This window comes from Stegostoma tigrinum, chromosome 25 (genome assembly GCF_030684315.1).
Source record: "Stegostoma tigrinum isolate sSteTig4 chromosome 25, sSteTig4.hap1, whole genome shotgun sequence".
Taxonomy (NCBI): Eukaryota; Metazoa; Chordata; class Chondrichthyes; order Orectolobiformes; family Stegostomatidae; genus Stegostoma; species Stegostoma tigrinum.
Genome location: NC_081378.1, coordinates 17650816 through 17669079, shown reverse-complemented (window position 1 = coordinate 17669079; position 18264 = coordinate 17650816). Strand labels below are relative to the sequence as shown.

The 18264-nt window shown below is 40.1% G+C and overlaps 1 protein-coding gene across 1 annotated transcript in view; it reads right to left on the bottom strand.

The window, feature by feature from the left end:
- snd1 (staphylococcal nuclease and tudor domain containing 1) overlaps positions 1-18264 on the bottom strand; it is an 879367-nt gene that overhangs the window by 496770 nt on the left and 364333 nt on the right. The window contains exon 16 of the mRNA XM_048553925.2: positions 15231-15340. Coding sequence (XP_048409882.1) covers positions 15231-15340 — 110 coding nt within the window. The remainder of the gene's footprint in view (positions 1-15230; positions 15341-18264) is intronic.

The window sequence follows — 18264 nt, the reverse complement described above, 5'->3', positions numbered from 1 at the left end:
TTGAAACCTGATTATAGTTAAAGATATTTAACTGGTCAGGAACTGAGAAAAGTATTGTTGTGACCCATTGAATTGTGGGCTTAGAGTAACATCCATTCCTCCTGACTGGAGGTTGTGAAGATTGTGTGATTGGAAGGTGCCATCAAGGGAACCATGATGCGTTATTAGGGTGCATCTCATAAATGGTCCACACTACTGCAAATGTGTGTTGTTGGCAGATGGGGTACCACTTGAGTGAGCTGCTTTGTCCTGGATGTTGTCAAGTTTCTTAGGAACGTGGAAACATAGAAGTTACAAGCAGGAATGGGCTATTTGACCCTTTTGTGCTACACCACCATTCATGGTTGTAACATGGCTTCCCTGCGACTCCCAAAGAACTCTTTTAAAAAGGTATTTAAAAACTCTCAACAAAGACTTATTGTTTGCAGAACTTGTGGCTTCTTTCATTCTTCCATGGGTTATGTGTGTTATTGGCAAGACCAGCATATGTTGCTCATCTTCAGTTGTTCTTTCTAGGGCTAATTCAGAGTGCAGCTAAACATCAAACACATGTAGTCCAGATCAAGGCTGGATGGCAGATTTTCAGATGGAGAGGAATCTGGGTATCCTGGTACATAAAGCAAATTATATTGCCATGCAGTTACATTAAGTGATTAGACAGGCAAATGAAACCCTGTTGATTATTGTAAGGGGCGATTCAAGTACAGAGCTTGTACTACAGCTGTAAAGTGCGGCCACATTTGATGCAATGTATACAATTCTCGTCACCTTGTTTGACGAAGGAATGCATGACTTATTCCTGGGTTGCAAGGCTTTTCTTAGGAAGAAATATTGAATCAGATACATCTAGACTGACTGAGGAACAAAAGAATATTCTTATTGAAACATGAGAGATTTTGAAGGAACTGGATAGGGTGGATAACATGGCATGCTTCCTCTTGTGGGAGAGGCAAAATAAGAATAGGTGGTTTAGGAGAAATGAAGATGTTTTTCCTCTCAAAGGATCAAATTCTCATCGAGAACATGGTGGAGACTGGCTCTTAAATTTTTTCCAAGGTTGCAATAGACAGTGTTTTTACAAAAATAACCAATGGAGTGACAGGGCATGCAAATAGGGAAGTGGAGCTGAGACCTGATCAGCCATGATCTTTTTCAATGGTGGTGTAGCACAAAGGGTCAAATAGCTTCTATGTTTCCGTGTTCCGAAGAAGCTTGACAACTTCCAGGGCAAAGCAGCTCACTTGAGTGGTACCCCATCTGCCAACGACACACATTTGCAGTATTGTAGACTGAGAGATGTACCCTAATAACTCATGGTTCCCTTGACAGCATCTTCCAATTGCACAACTTTGCTACTTACAGGGGCAAGCAAAGAACTGCAATGGAACACCATAAATTTCAATCTTCCCTTTAAGCTACACATTGTTCTGGCTTGGGGAATTTGTTTTTTATTGCTGCTTTCAGGGCAAAATCCTGGAAGTCCATCCCTAACAGCACTATAGGTACATCTACACCATATAGACTACAGTTGAATTTGGGAGGTGGTGGTGGGGAGGGGAGAAGAGAGAGAGAGAGAGAGAGAGAGAGAGAGAGAGAGAGAGAGAGAGGAAGATAGCTTACCACCAACTGTGATGGACAATAAACGCTAGCTGGCCACTGATGGCCACATCCCACAAAAGAACACATTTCAAAACATTCCTTGCTGACTTTCCCTTTAGCTACTATACATTGAAAAAAATTGTTTACTGTTTAATGTTCACAAATCTAATAAAGCAGAGTCCCGAGGTCAGCTAAACCAACTGCTGCGGAGAACAGAAAGGTAATGCAAAGAAAAGATGTTTATCTCATTCCATTCACTGGGTATGAAACAAAAGTCTGCACATGTCATTGCTGAGGACGTGCTTGGTAAGGAAAGAGCTGCAATTACGGTTGATGGGGGAGGGCACAGTTGGTGAAGCTTGTGTATGCAGGATTCTCACACACACACACACACACACACACACACACAGTGTTGCTGCAACTAACTTACACTTTATCTGCTTGCGCTTTTACCCTTTCATGAGGCACTTTATACTTTCAACAAATTCTAATAAACATTCAGTGCTTGAACACTGCAATCTTTTCACATAGCAGAATCAAAGAAAATCACAATAGTTAAAGACCAGTTGCGATCATCAACTATAAAAAATTCAGCAGCTTCCTGTTCATTCCTTTCAGCCCAAACCATGAGCAAATAAACATTCTGATGAAAACGTCATGGATAATGGATGAGAGGGGAATTAAGATCTTGCACGACACTTTCCAAAATTAAGGAATCAACCAGCATGAAATTAAACAATCAGCGCCAAAGTGAAACCACTGGACACCGAATCAATGTTATCTAAATCTTTGAAGTTTAAACTAAAAAAATCTTAACATGAAGAGATTTTAGGTTGTATTCAAAAAGTTCTGATGCATCATCAACTAGAAGAGGTGGCAAGCACAGCAGGGCTAGGAATCAATTTATTAGGCTGCCTTTATCAGGAACTCAAGCCACTAAAATCTATCCTACCTTTTGAAGAAATGCATTCTCCAGTCATCCACTGCTGATTAGTTTTTGCTCAATGCTCATTTACTAGTAGTTAAGTAGCAGTTCCACTACATGTTGCAACGGCATTCAGTTCCTGACTATTAAACCTAATGTTGTAAAACCTTATAGGGTTTGAAAAACACAATTCACAACATAGCAACGTATGCTACAGTGCCAACATTGAAGGGTACGATTTTTAAAAAAAGGGCTGAATTTTTGTGTTTTATTACACTGTAGTCTACTCTTTACAACCCTGTACTGCTACTGGAGTCAGGGGAATCCACAAAATCTGTTTACAAACTTCCAAAATTGGTCCTTGATTCAACTGTTTCTTCTTTCAGTTTTACCATACATTCACTCTCTAAACCTGTATCTTCAAAATAAGAACTTGCCCTAGATTGCCCAAAGTTGAGTATTTAGCAAGGAGACAGTCAAATATATCAATATTAACATGTGCAATACCATCTAGAAGTGAAATTCTCCTTGATTCATCACTGTACAAAATTTAGTGATGGTATTAAAGTTTTAACAATGTCATCTAGGAACTGCTAATACTGCACAAATGCATTAACAGAAAAGGACATGTTTTCCTGGTTGACTTGAAATCAGATCTACAGTTTGCACATAAATTTCGTCCAGAAACTATTGAAACCATTGAAGTAAAAGTGATAATGATACATCCTTAAACAGGTGATGTCAAATAAACCTTCAACACTTGCAAATCTTAACAACTTACACATGTTTACTTTTAATGAGCATATGCAAGGATCTATGAGAGACAATTACACAAGTCAGCACGACAAAGCCATTTGCAGCTTCCCTACAAGTATATTTGCATTATGAGCTTCAGTTAAGGCAACTTGAGATCTCTTGGAACAGTTTCTTAATAAATGGTAGAGTTAATCATTAAAAATACTATTAAAATTAGACAATTTGTCCCAAGACAATGTAGAAAACTCCTCTTTGTTGCAAGTTTGTGTTGAAAGAAAAGACAACTGTTGGAGGCCAGTTTCATTTGATGGGCTAAACTGATCGGGAGATTTCTCACTCCAGCATGAGGCTTGACTAATTCCTCATTCGTCAGCTCAAAACAAAGAGATACAAATGTAGAATTTAGAATTAGCAACATTTGCATTTAGCTGTTACATCTGTGCAGTACAGCCATGTACTCTATTTTTCACACACTCATGGAACACAGCAGGGGGAAAGACAGGGGAGTGGGAGGAAGTGGGATGCTCTCAGGAACTAGCATGGGCACGATGGACAAACAGCAACCTTTTATGTTGCAACCATGCTACTGTTTTGCATTTTATGACTGACAGTCTGTACATTACAATTTCCACGAACAGCAACGTGGTAATGACCAAATAATCCGATTTAGAGATGTTGACAGAGGGATAAATATTGATCAGGGTTCTTCTTTGAAATAATGCCATTGGATCTTTTATGTCAATGACAAATAGCACACAGGACTTCAGTTGAATTAAAAGACCGATGTTTGGATAAAAACGAAGAGATTTCTTGTTCAAGTACTAGACAAATCATACAAACATTGCCAATTAGAATTTTCAGCACAGTGAATTTCAACTGTTCTGCCGTTCCCTATCTTCCTCCTCCTGCCAACCTTCTTCCCTCTCCACCATTGCAAAGTTCCTACAGGCCCATTACTACCACTTTCTCAACGTATTGAGTATTACCAAGCATCTTGACTAGGTGGTCATTTTTGACATAGGACTCTTATTATGAAGATGCTTTGGCTCAAGTATTTGATCAGAAACCCTAAAAGTAATCAGATTAAAAATTACACTTATCTGTTACACTTCTCCGGAGATTCCTGGAGAGGTGATTCCTATTATGAACCTGTTCAGGAATCCACAAATCCAGCAAAGACAATCTCTTTGGAGAAACAACACCCCATCTGCCACACTAAATGTACTATATTCTGTGTTCTAAATGTTCAGCAGCAAAATTAAACCACTTTGACAGCTTTTTTGAGAAGGCAAGTATACAAGTTAAGTGAGAGGTTTGGGGCGGTGGGGGAAAGTGGTGGATTGAAATAAGTCAAGCAGGAGGCTTATCAGGTCAGGAGATGGCTGTCAAAGGTCCAAAGAACCTAAGAGGAGTTTCAGTTGGTGGAGTCAGTGGGGAGTCTGGGGTTTGGTTTCATACTTATCCAGGAACTTACCCAGGAGTTAATGCAAAGCAATAAGGCTTTACTGGGACAGGACCTTTTGAGCTTTGAGACTACAACCAAATTTTTCTGAGGTTTCCAGACCCAGCGGAATTGCTAAGTTGTTGGAACGGTGGGCTGACAAGTGCCCGAGTTCTAAAGGGCTTCATTTTAGATTAATACACATCTTTTAAAAGCTGAGAGTGAATTCTATTAGGACCTAGCACTTGACAGCCTGCAGTTCCAATTAATTACTCAGCAAAAATGTATTTTCCAGAGTCCTTCCTTCCTGATTTATTGCTACTTCTGGGATGATACTTCTATCCTCAATAGCAAAGACTGATGCAAAATACCCAGTCAATTCACATATCTTTTCCTTATTTTCTATTATTAACTCTTATGTCTGAATTTCTATTAAACCAATGCTCACTTTGCTTACTTTCTCTCGTTAAATATTTACTGGAACCTTCGCATTCTGTTTTTGTATTGCTGGCTAACTTTTCATCACATTTTAATTCGTCCCTCCTTAAAATATTTTGGTCAGTCTTGCTTTCTTTTTCTCCATTCTGTCCAATCTAACTTGCCAACTGTCTTTTAATTATTACGTACAATTGCTTCAAGTTTGATACATATGTAATTTTTCCAGTTAACCATAAAAAGGTGGCTCCAGCACTTAGAAATTTTCTTGCTTACCAGAATGTATCTGTTCTGTGCACTGTATTCTGAAATATCCCCTTAAATAACTGGCACTGCATCCTTGTTGACAGATCCATTTAATCTAATGTGCCAGTTCACTTCAGCCATACCCTCATTATTCCCTTTATTTAAGTTTTACAAATATGTAGACTTGAATTCATTCACCTCCCCCCTCAATGATATTACGGTCAGCATAACTTAAGGAGCTTTCACCATGAGATCATTAATTAATACTATTTTGTTACACAATATCAGGTCTAGTATAGCCCATCTTCTGGTAGAACATGCTATTCCAAGAAACTGTGCTGAAAATGTTCTGTGAACTCCTCATTAAGGCTACCTTTGCTCATCTGACTTTTCCATTCGCTATGTAGACTATAAATTCAATTGATTGTCACTGGTCTTTCCAGACAAGGTACTAGATTTCTTTCTTCAAGCTTCACCCTACCATGTGGTTACTGTTAGAGGGCCTGTACACCAATCCCACAAGTGAATTCTAGTCTTTATTATTTCTCATTTCTACCCAACAGTTTCCACATTTGGATTTTCTGAATTTATTTCACTATCAAAGCCACCACTGCACCTTCACGCAGTTTTCTGCCCCAAGTAAATGTACTGTAATCTTCAAGATTCATAGAACATAGAACAGTACAGCACAGAACAGGCCCTTCAGCCCACGATGTTGTGCCGACCACTGATCCTCATATATGCACCCTCAAATTTCTGTGACCATATGCATGTCCAGCAGTCTCTTAAATGACCCCAATGACCTTGCTTCCACAACGGCTGCTGGCAACGCATTCCATGCTCTCACAACTCTCTCTGTAAAGAACCCACCTCTGACATCCCCTCTGTACTTTCCTCCAACCAGCTTAAAACTATGACCCCTCGTGTTAGCCATTTCTGCCCTGGGAAATAGTCTCTGACTATCAACTCTACCTATGCCTCTCATTATCTTGTATACTTCAATTAGGTCCCCTCTCCTCCTCCTTTTCTCCAATGAAAAGAGACCGAGCTCAGTCAACCTCTCTTCATAACATAAGCCCTCCAGTCCAGGCAGCATCCTGGTAAACCTCCTCTGAACCCCCTCCAAAGCATCCACATCGTTCCTATAATAGGGCGACCACAACTGGACGCAGTATTCCAAGTGCGGTCTAACCAAAGTTTTATAGAGCTGCAACAAGATCTCACGACTCTTAAACTCAATCCCCCTGCTAATGAAAGCCAAAACACCATATGCTTTCTTAACAACCCTGTCCACTTGGGTGGCCATTTTAAGGCATCTATGTATCTGCACACCAAGGTCCCCCTGTTCCTCCACACTGCCAAGGATCCTATCCTTAATCCTGTACTCAGCTTTCAAATTCGACCTTCCAAAATGCATCACCTCGCATTTATCCAGGTTGAACTCCATCTGCCACCTCTCAGCCCATCTCTGCATCCTGTCAATGTCCCGCAGCAGCCTACAACAGCCCTCTATACTGTCAACGACACCTCCGACCTTCGTGTCGCCTGCAAACTTGCTGACCCATCCTTCAATCCCCTCATCCAAGTCATTAATAAAAATTACAAACAGTAGAGGCCCAAGGACAGAGCCCTGTGGAACACCACTCACCACTGACTTCCAGGCAGAATATTTTCCTTCTACTACCACTCACTGTCTTCTGTTGGCCAGCCGATTCTGTATCCAGACAGCTAAGTTCCCCTGTATCCCATTCCTCCTGACCTTCTGAATGAGCCTACCATGGGGAACCTTATCAAATGCCTTGCTGAAGTCCATATGCACCACATCCACAGCTCGACCCTCATCAACTTTTCTAGTCACATCCTCAAAGAACTCGATAAGGTTTGTGAGGCATGACCTGCCCCTCACAAAGCCGAGCTGACTGCATTTAATCAAGCCATGCTCTTCCAGATGGTCATAAATCCTATCCCTCAGAATCCTTTCTAACACCTTGCAGACGACAGACGTGAGATTTACTGGTCTGTAACTGCCGGGGATTTCCCTATTTCCTTACTTGAAGAGAGGAATTACATTTGCCTCTCTCCAGTCCTCAGGTACGACTCCAGTGGACAGCAAGGATGCAAAGATCTTCGCAAGTGGTGAAGCAATTGCATTTCTCGCTTCCCAAAGCAGCCGAGGAAAAATCTGGTCCGGGCCTGGCGACTTGACAATCTTAATGTTTGACAAAATTTTCAGCACATCAGCTTCCTCTATCTCTATCCATTCCAGCATGCACACCTGCTCTTCAAAGGTTTCATTCACTACAAAGTTCGTTTCCTTCTTGAAGACAGAAGCAAAAAACTCATTTAGGGCTTCCCCTACCTCCTCAGACTCCATACACAAGTTCCCTCTGCTATCCCTGATCGGCCCTACTCTTTCTTTGACCATTCTCTTATTCCTCACATAAGTGTAAAATGCCTTTGTGTTCTCCCTGATCCGTTCTGCCAAGCCTTTCTCCTGCCCCCTCAGGTTCAAATCCATGTCATACTGCACCATATTTCTGTAACAGCTACCACAATATACCTATTCATTTCTGTACTCATTCATTGCTTTTGTTTTGAAACATAGTTGTATTCAGGTACTGAGCCTTTAATTCTATCCTTTTTCTCTGCTTGTAAATTCTAGCCTTGGCTGTTGGTTGACTTTTAGATTTATACTCTCTGTTCCTTCCTGACATTGTCTTTTATCATTTCCCACGTTGATACCTTTATCTTTTCTGTTAGCTCCACTCTTTGATTCATCACATTTTTCCAAATTTGATCTCTTATCCCTACTATTTAGATTAAAATCTTTTGTACTGCTCTGATTCTACAGATGACAAGAACATCAGTCATCGCTTTCAGGTGAAGAACTTCACACTGGTTCAGGCCCCACTTTCCCCAATACTGGGACCAGTATTCGACAAACCAAAACCCACCTCTCCCATGCTAGTCTTTGAACCACACATTCTTATAAAACAAAAACATAAATTGCTGAAGAAACTCTGGAGGTTTGATTTGCACTATGTCAATTTGCACATGGTTTTGGTAATAATTCAGAGAATATGACCTTTGAGATTCTGCCTTTTAATTGCATACTCTATGAATGGCAAGTCACTAGGAAGCTCAAACGAACGAGTTCCTTGAAGATAGCTGATAAAGTTAAGGCAGCATACAGGATGCTTGCCTTTAGCAGCTGTGGCATAAATTAAAAGAGCTGGGAGGTCCTGTTGGAGCTGTACAGAACTTTGGTTAGACCATGGCTGGAATACTACGTGCAGTTCTGGTGACCACAATGTAAGAAAGATTTGATTGCACTGGAGTGAGTGTAGAGGAGATTCAATAGGATGTTACCTGAGGTGGAGCCTTTCAGCTATGAAGACAGGCTACATAACCTCAGGTTGTTTCCTTAGGAGCAGAGAAGGTTGAGCAGTCCTGATAGAGGTGCATAAGATTGCAGGGCATGGACAGGGTGGGTAGGAAGCAGCGGTTCCCCTTAGTTTAGGGGCACACTTTTAAAGAGAAGGACGGGAGACTTAGACTGCATTTCAGGGATGGCATTTAAACTTAGAGCATGGCAAGGTTCTGGAACGCACTGCCTGGGAGGGTAGCTCAGGCTGGTAACCTCGACCTTTAAAAATTACTCGAATGAACACTTTGACCTCATGTGGCCGCTGTATGTTTTTATGATTTAGCACCTAACTTCTCAGTGTCTATGTAGAAGCACCTCCTTTTTCTTGCCTATGTTGTTGGCCCCTATATCGACCACAATGAATGGATCCTTCCCCTCCCACTCCAGATGGCTACAGCATATGTCCTGAAGACAGGCAGTAACCAGGCAACATAGCCATGTGGACTCATGCACTTCACGACAGGACAAGTGTCAATCCCCCTCAAGTAAAGATCACAGTTTTTTGTCCTTAGTTTTGGTCTATGGATTAAAAAATATATATTGCTTTAAATAAAGGAAACTATGCAAAGATAGGCTGCAGTTTTAAAGATCACCTTTACTGGCAGACACTGTGAATTTTATACAATGTTTATTTCTTTCTGGAACAGCGATAGCAAAAGCAGACAAAACAGAACTGATGGGGTTATACACTCAGGGTCAATAGCTTGACAACCGAATTTTGATTGGCTCCTGGCTTGGTGAGCATGGCTTGTCAGGCCCATTGCAGCAGAGAAATACTTAGCCTACAAACAGAAAACAACACAAATCTCTCCGCATGTTTCATTCCTGTGAGTTGAAAGTCTCCACTCATAACTAGCTAACTTCCATACACCATCCTCTGACAAGTCGCTGTTGATACAAAGAGTAAATCACCTTTAGAGATTCTGAAAGGGGTAAGTTCTCGATCAATAAATTAAAATCAGCCTCAATATGCAAACAATCATGTGCCAACATCAAAGAATGTAAAGGGAAAAAGAAATAAAAACCTCATTGAATACCGTTATCAATTCTGGTGCTATTTCCCTGACGCTTTCCTGAATAATCATAGAACATAGAACATAGAACAGTACAGCACAGCACAGAACAGGCCCTTCAGCCCACAATGTTGTGCCGACCATTGATCCTCATGTATGCACCCTCAAATTTCTGTGACCATATGCATGTCCAGCAGTCTCTTAAATGACCCCAAATGACCTTGCTTCCACAACTGCTGCTGGCAATGCATTCCATGCTCTCACAACTCTCTCTGTAAAGAACCCGCCTCTGACATCCCCTCTATACTTTCCACCAACCAGCTTAAAACTATGACCCCTCGTGCTAGCCATTGCTGCCCTGGGAAATAGTCTCTGGCTATCAACTCTATCTATGCCTCTCATTATCTTGTATACCTCAATTAGGTCCCTTCTCCTCCTTTTCTCCAATGAAAAGAGACCGAGCTCAGTCAACCTCTCTTCATAAGATAAGCCCTCCAGTCCAGGCAGCATCCTGGTAAACCTCCTCTGAACCCTCTCCAAAGCATCCACATCTTTCCTATAATACGGCGACCAGAACTGGACGCAGTATTCCAAGTGCGGTCTAACCAAAGTTTTATAGAGCTGCAACAAGATCTCACGACTCTTAAACTCAATCCCCCTGTTAATGAAAGCCAAAAAACCATATGCTTTCTTAACAACCCTGTCCACTTGGGTGGCCATTTTAAGGGATCTATGTATCTGCACACCAAGATCCCTCTGTTCCTCCACACTGCCAAGAATCCTATCCTTAATCCTGTACTCAGATTTCAAATTCGACCTTCCAAAATACATCACCTCGCATTTATCCAGGTTGAACTCCATCTGCCACCTCTCAGCCCATCTCTGCATCCTGTCAATGTCCCGCTGCAGCCTACAACAGCCCTCTATACTGTCAACGACACCTCCGACCTTTGTGTCATCTGCAAACTTGCTGACCCATCCTTCAATCCCCTCATCCAAGTCATTAATAAAAATTACAAACAGTAGAGGTCCTTGTCTTGACTGTCTTTGTGCATCTGTTTGTGAAGGGAGGCACTTAAGGGATAGGAGTTTAAATTTTAGGAAACCTGGTGAGCATTTTCTCTAAACATGAGTTTGTCAGTTAGACAAATTCCTAATTTAGACACTGAACAACTTTTCACATTTGAGATAACTCAGGAATAGTGACCCTTGATTTCCAGCACACTGCCCATTCAGTGGCAACTTTCATTACACTGTCCCCCACTACCACCGTAGAACATTACAGCACAGTACAGGCCCTTCGGCCCTCGATGTTGTGCCATGATCCTTCTTACTTCCCCCTCTCAAATGGGTTCCTGTACCATACAGCTATAATCAGTTCATGTATCCTGAAGCCTTTACTCTCATACAAACAAGCTGAAATGACACCAAATTAAAGCGAAGTCAGCAGGCTGTAAAATCTTCATTGTTAAAGTAAAAGGGAAGTAAAAGGGTAGTAAAAGGCTAGCGTGCTGCTGCTGTTTCAAACGCAAATACAAGGAATGAGCCATATATGCAACTCTCAAGCTTGTCCCATTATTAAACAAGCATTAGCCAATTTGACTGCAGCCTCAATTCCACGATGCTGACCAACCTCATAACCCTAGACAACCACTAGCTGAGAAATGTGTCTGAGAACTGAATCCATTCAACGATTCAGCCTCTGCAACTCTTTAGAGAAGAGAATTCAAGAGATAATGACTCTCTGACAGAAGTAATTCCTCATCACTGCTGTAAATGGCTGACCCCTGATTGAATCTACATTCCCTGGTTCTTTTCTCATTCTTTCTTGGAATAGAGGGGTTGTTGGCAAGATCAACATGTATTGCCTTTCCCGAAATGCACTGGAGATTCTTGTTCTAAACTCCCCCAGGAGGGAGGTTTATGAGCATTTACTCTTATACTACATACAGTATTTCAGTTTTGGAGTAACTAAGACTTTTTCGGTTGTGACATATTTTGAATTCTTCCCTCACATTTGCTCTCTCTGATTTTTATTAAGTGGCTTCTGCTGTGCACACCAGAGAGAAAATATTTGTTCAAAAAGTCTCTGCTCTTTCTCTTTTGCCTTTATTAACTTACCAGCTTCATCTTCCACAGGGCCATGGTTTACTTCAACTGTTCTGTTCCTTGTTATATACCCATTGATGTTAGAATTGTTTGGTTCTAGATTTATTGCTCGCTTACTCAAGTAATATACTCTTATTTTAGTTGTGTTTTGCTTTCTAATTTTTCTCAACATAGCTGTTGAATTTTACATTGAATTATTTATTTTTCCACATTGATAGCAATCTTAGTAAATAATAAAAATGATGTGTTGGTAAAACTTAACAGATCAGGCAGTATCTGTAGAGATGCAGACAGTTTACATTTTGAGTCCAATATTTTCCTTATTATTTTATATTTCTAGCATCTGCAGTATTTTGCCTTTATTTGATATCATCCTTAATTTCCTTGGCTGCATGGACGGATCATTCTTCTCAGTCCTTGCTTCACAATGTAATATATATACCAAATCTCACTAAAAGCATATCCTTAAACATCTGCCATTGCATTACCACTTGAATCTATTTTCCCTGTCCACTTCAGCAAGTTTTGACTTACAACTTTATAATTGCATTGAATCAAGTTTAAGGCACTAGTTTCAAATAGTTTCACTGTCAAACTAAATGTGAAATTCCATCACTCGATCACTCTTTTCCAGGGTGTCCTCTATTACAATATAAGATGATTAACCCTGCCCTATTACACATAGCCAAGTATAAAAAAGCCTATTCCTTGAGTGCGTTTATCCAAGAAATTGTCCCAATATACTTCATATATTCATTCTGAAGGTTATATTTACCAATTTTATTTGTCTGATCCACAAGTTCAATCACCCATTATTTTTGCTATACGCACCCATTATTTCTGAATTGATACCATGTCCTACACTTCAGCTGCAATTAGAAGGCTCAATCCTGTAGGGTGCAGTTCTACCAAGGAACTGCAAAACACTAAAAACCAGGACTAGCATTTTTTGGTTCCAGAGCAAAGGAGAGTTGAAAACTCAAACACAGAAGTGGGCCATAGCATTGCAACATCTAACTCTGCCACAACAGCACAGGCAGCAGCTACCAGCAACACTAAATGGTCAATACATGTTGGGCAGCTTTTGATACTCTGACCTCATTCATTATTCTGCTTACCTTCCAGAAGGATTCTTCTTCACCTTTTTAAAAAAGGGAAAAATTACACAACATCTTTAAAATACATTTCCATAGTTACAAGTAAAACATAAAACAGGGACATGGCTCATAAATAATAGATTCACAAGATCATAGCTTTCAAGAAACCACTTTCCAAATTACCACTTCCTCATCGTTCTAAGTAATCCCTGACACAATGTCTGAAAGGCAGATTACCAGATGGCAACAAATCGTAAATAAGTAATTATCACCACCCATAGAGTTTTTGGCATACAGATTTAATATTAAAAAGCACAATAACAGTTTTAATTCTTATGATATTAAACGTAAATTATGGAAAGTTGAGAACATGTGAACTCTTGCCAGGTCATCATTCAAAATCTCAGAAGCCAAATGCATTAGAGTAGGATACATGAATTTACTGATTTTCTCTCTTCCACCCTGCACTGCAAAGGGATTTCACAATAATTTGACCAAAAAGAGAAATGACACAGCTGCATAGGATTGCTTGGTACGTAGTTCTGAAGAAGTCAGAAGCTGAAAACTCACCAATGCCCCTAAATAAGGCACATTTGCAAAATTTCTTGCTCTTTATAAAACCAGAACAGCTCACACTGCAACCCTGAATTATGCAGGCTCTTTTAATTACCATAGAGCTTTCAGCACCAAGGACAAGGCCAACATTACCTAAATTATCAACTCAAAACAACAGGCCAAACACATGGCAACTAATATTTGGCAATATACTAGGGTACCATGTGTTGAAAAATAAACTAAATCAGCCAAAAACTAGCCACCCTGTAAAAATGGTGGAATTGTGTTTCCTGTAAGGGTGAAGAAAACAAAACAAAAAGCTCAGTGGTCCACTGTGTCTCCCCCCCCACCCCTTCAGCTCATCAAATGAAACTTCAGATAGGCAATTAGGAACCATTTGATGGGAAAAGTATCAAAGTCACAAGGTGGGGGTGCCGGGGGGGGGGGGGGGATGTAGTTGACGGCAGCAGTTCTGGGCATAAATCAAGACTGTTGATTTGATGTTATGTGATAGCAAGGTAAGGAATCAGCACAGCTCCAAAGTTTAAAAACTCCCAGGATCTCTGAATCTCACTTTTAAGTCAGGCTCAAAAAACTATTAAAAAAACGTGAAAAAAAAATGGTTACCACCGCCACCTTCAACAACAGCATCTCCTGCTACATTCAGCCATGATACTTGTCAGTCTTTCCTTGAACCTCTGTCATCTTTGCACAGCTGTGTAAAACACAACCAAAACTTCATATCCAACACCCAAAACATTGAACAGGCACACAAAAATTGATGATGGGATCATGAGCAGGCTCAATAGCTTTCAATTAGTAACTACAGATGGCAGACTGGCTGTCTCTTTTCACGCCTACTCACCTTTCAGGACTTTGGAGGCTGATCTCATGGTGGTGCATTGCCAATTCAACATTATCACATCACATTTACATTTGTGCAAGGGACATAAAATTCAGCAATGTGTTTCACTGCACTCAATTTATAAAAAATCACATCTTCTGCTACAATCTCCTGGTAAAAGCATACTTTTGTAGGAAGGATTTTATCCCTCAGATTGCCTGCTTTCCTGACTCAGTTTAAAGTTTAAATTGTAAAAGCCAACTGAATGCGTCCATACATATACGGGCAGGAACATACATTGTACTTTCATGCGCGGATAACATCAGCCTGAAGTATTTCCAAAATTCAGTTATTTAAATGGTAGAAGTGGCACACTGACACACAACTTAGAATTCTGAATGTGAAAGCCCACTCATTAATGAGACTGTGAACTAGAGCTGCTGAATCATGTACTATAGGAAATTTATGACAGTCTGTTATAAAGTACAAATCTTTTCTAATTCTCGTATGCTTCAGGCAACCAAATTTGTGAAACACTGTCCTCATTACAGTATACTCTTGACTCATTCCATTACATCATTTTACAATCAGTAACTGCTGCAAGGCAATTTCCTTAAAGATGGAACCTACATACTCCACATACAATAGGATATGTTCTTTATTTCAATACACTCACAAAAATATGTTCTTTTAACCATGACAAACTGTTCTAATTTTTTTTTTGATTGAGACAACAGAGATTGGAGTAAGTATTTGCAGATATTAGGTGAACCATTTGCCTACCTCACGCTGTAGCACCAATTCCTTGGTAAATTGTGTAGCATCTTCACTGAACGGTTCCCCTTCCTGGACTCCTGTCGGAGTGTTACGAGATCCACGAGGGCACTCAATACCTTAAACAATAAACAAAAGTACTTTAGAATGGCTGAAATTAAAACAGAAAATATCCCAAATCCAAAATTATTTACTAAATGGAAGGCACATACAAAGGAATGCTATACAAGAACATTGCGCTAATTCTCTTCTCATAAACCAGGCCTCACAACTCAAGGTTGAATACAGTGATCCTTCAATGCACCCCCTTGAAAACACAGTATCCTCCCTTATGTCAGAAGGCCATGATTGAGCACCTTGTACCAAATGTGGTCTCATCAAGGCCCTATATTAACTGCAAAGTTTCCTTACTCTTATTTACTTATAAAAGTTGAGGCTGACATGCATTTGCCTTCCCAATTTCTTGGCTTATCTTCATGCTCACTTTTTGATTAAATGTTCAGTGACCCAGTGACCTCAGAATATCAATATACACAAGTTTCTCACCTTCTAAAAACATTCTGCCTCCTCCTATAAAAATGCATAATGCATACTTTTCCATATAGTACTGCATGAGCACCAGCTTGTCCAATCTGTAACTTTTTGAAGACTCTATGCATTTTTTCCACAGCTTAGCTAGCTTTGTACTATCAGTTAACTTGTATTCATTTAAGTCAATCCTTTCTTTCAAGTCACTGATTATAAATTGCAAGTAACTAATGCTCAAGCACAGAACTTAGTGAAACTCATGGAATTTCACAGTACTATCTCAAAAGATCCGTTTCTTCCTACACTAAAATAAAAGCAACACAGTGCAGATACTGAAGCTATAAAACAAATGCAGAAAAATGCCAGCAAAACCCAGCTAGAGTGGCAACATCTACGATGACAGAAACAGATTAAACATTTTGATTTCAACTTGAGTCTTCTTCACAAGAGAGTTATTTGTGCATTTATTCCAATGCTGTTTTCTGCATGTTTAAGAATCTTCAATTCATTTAACATATTACACCAAACTATTTTAAATACCCCATTTCAATGTTCGAAATAATACTCTTACTTCAGATTTCAGGTTAACAGACCTATAGTTGACTGTTACCCCTGTTCTGTCCTTCTTTTACAGTGTTATATCTGCTTCTTTCCAATCCATGGGGTCCAATCCAGAATCCATGGAATGCTTGAAGATTAGAACTAATGCATTGCTCTGCAGCTGCCTTAAGATATAGGCCAAACAAGGAGATTTGCCAGTATTATCGTAGCAATTTCTCTAGTATATTTTTATTTCTTAATATTAATTGCTTTACATTGCTGCTTCTCATTCAAGTCTTGGCTTATGAGAATTTCTGGTATGTTATACCAGTTGTCAAAGCCAAAAGATAGTGTAATTGCAATTTGCCATAAAAACTCAGGTACACGGAAAGTCATTTAAAAAAGTCTAGAATTTAAAACTAAAATTGTGCTTATTTACCATCTGCCATGTGTAATTTTTTTCTGAATACTGAAACTTGAGCAAGTCAGAGCAAAAATAGGGGGTATGCAATAGGTACATAAGCAATTATTAAATGAAAGTAGTCAATAGGTAATGGGCTCATGAAACCAGTTAGCTCAGTCGAATAGAAGGCTGTTTTGCAATCCAGTGTAATGCCAAATGCATGGGTTCAGTTTTCACACTGGCTGAGGTTACCATAAACGCACCTTTTTCTCAACCTCTCCCGTCATCTGAGGCATGGTGAGCCTCTGGTTAAAACCACTTCTAGTTGCCTGTCTGGTTAGGGAGTAGTACTATGGCTCCCTGGAAAATGGTGACTTCACCTTTACCTGTATGAATTAAAGCACTGGTTTCAGGATGGCTAAGCAAACTGACCATGATACAGGAAGGATTTAAGCAGGGGAAATTAACAGGAATATGGCAATAGTGGGAGACAGTACAGCCAAGTAGATAGACACACAGGTACCTGCAGGCAAGCCCAAGAATACAGCAGACCTTGTTGTCTGCCCAATGTCAGACTTTTGGACATCTTTTCATGGCTGGATAGGAACTTGCATTGAGGGAAGAAGGATCCACTGGTTGTGGTCCACAGAGGGATCAACTTCATAAGGAGATTTATGAAGGAGGTTCTGACAGGGAGTCTGACCAGCCAAGAGTTACGTTAAAAAGTAAAACTTCAAAAATAATGATGATCTCTAGATTACTACCAGAACCAGAAGCAAAAGCAAACTGGTAGGGAGTAAAGGCGATTCAAGAGTTAAATGCATGACTCAATGATTGCTTTGAGCAAAATGGGCTTTAGGAGGGGCACTGGCATCAGAGAGAAAAGGGAAGAGACAGAGATGACAAAGTATAAGGAGTTACACAGTGGCCTAGGGCATTCTCAGTTTTCATCCACATATTGCTGCAGGGTTCTATTATAGCTTAATGCAAGCTGGAGGAACAAAATCTCATTTTCTACGTAGGCACTTTTTACAGCCATCGGGACCCAAGATTCAGTTCAGCATCTTCACAGCACAAAAAATATGGATCCAATTCTACCCTCTACCCCAATGTCCAAGCAATTCTTGACCATTCGTACCTATCATTAACACTGATTTTGCACCTAGGAATCTTTATGGCCATTAGCATTCCCTTTGTGTTTTCCCCTGGAAGCTCATATCTGTTCCAGTCACTCATCTCACTCTTGTCAACAGCATTAGAAGCATTTCCAGTGCTCTTTGGTTCTGCAAAAGACCTAATGCATATGAGAAGTCGACCATTCCACTCATCACATTTGCTCTGCCATTCATTGAGATCATGGCTGATCTGATACAGCTCAACTCCATTTTCCTGTATTTTCCCATAAGTCTTGATTTACTGACCTCGAAAGCCATCTCTGGTAAAGAATTCCAGATTCACAACTCTCCAAGATGAAATTCTTCATTATCTGTCTTAAACATATTACCCCTTAGTCTGAGATTGCAACCTGTGGTCCTAGACTCTCCCATGAGCGGAATCAACCTTTCCAATTTA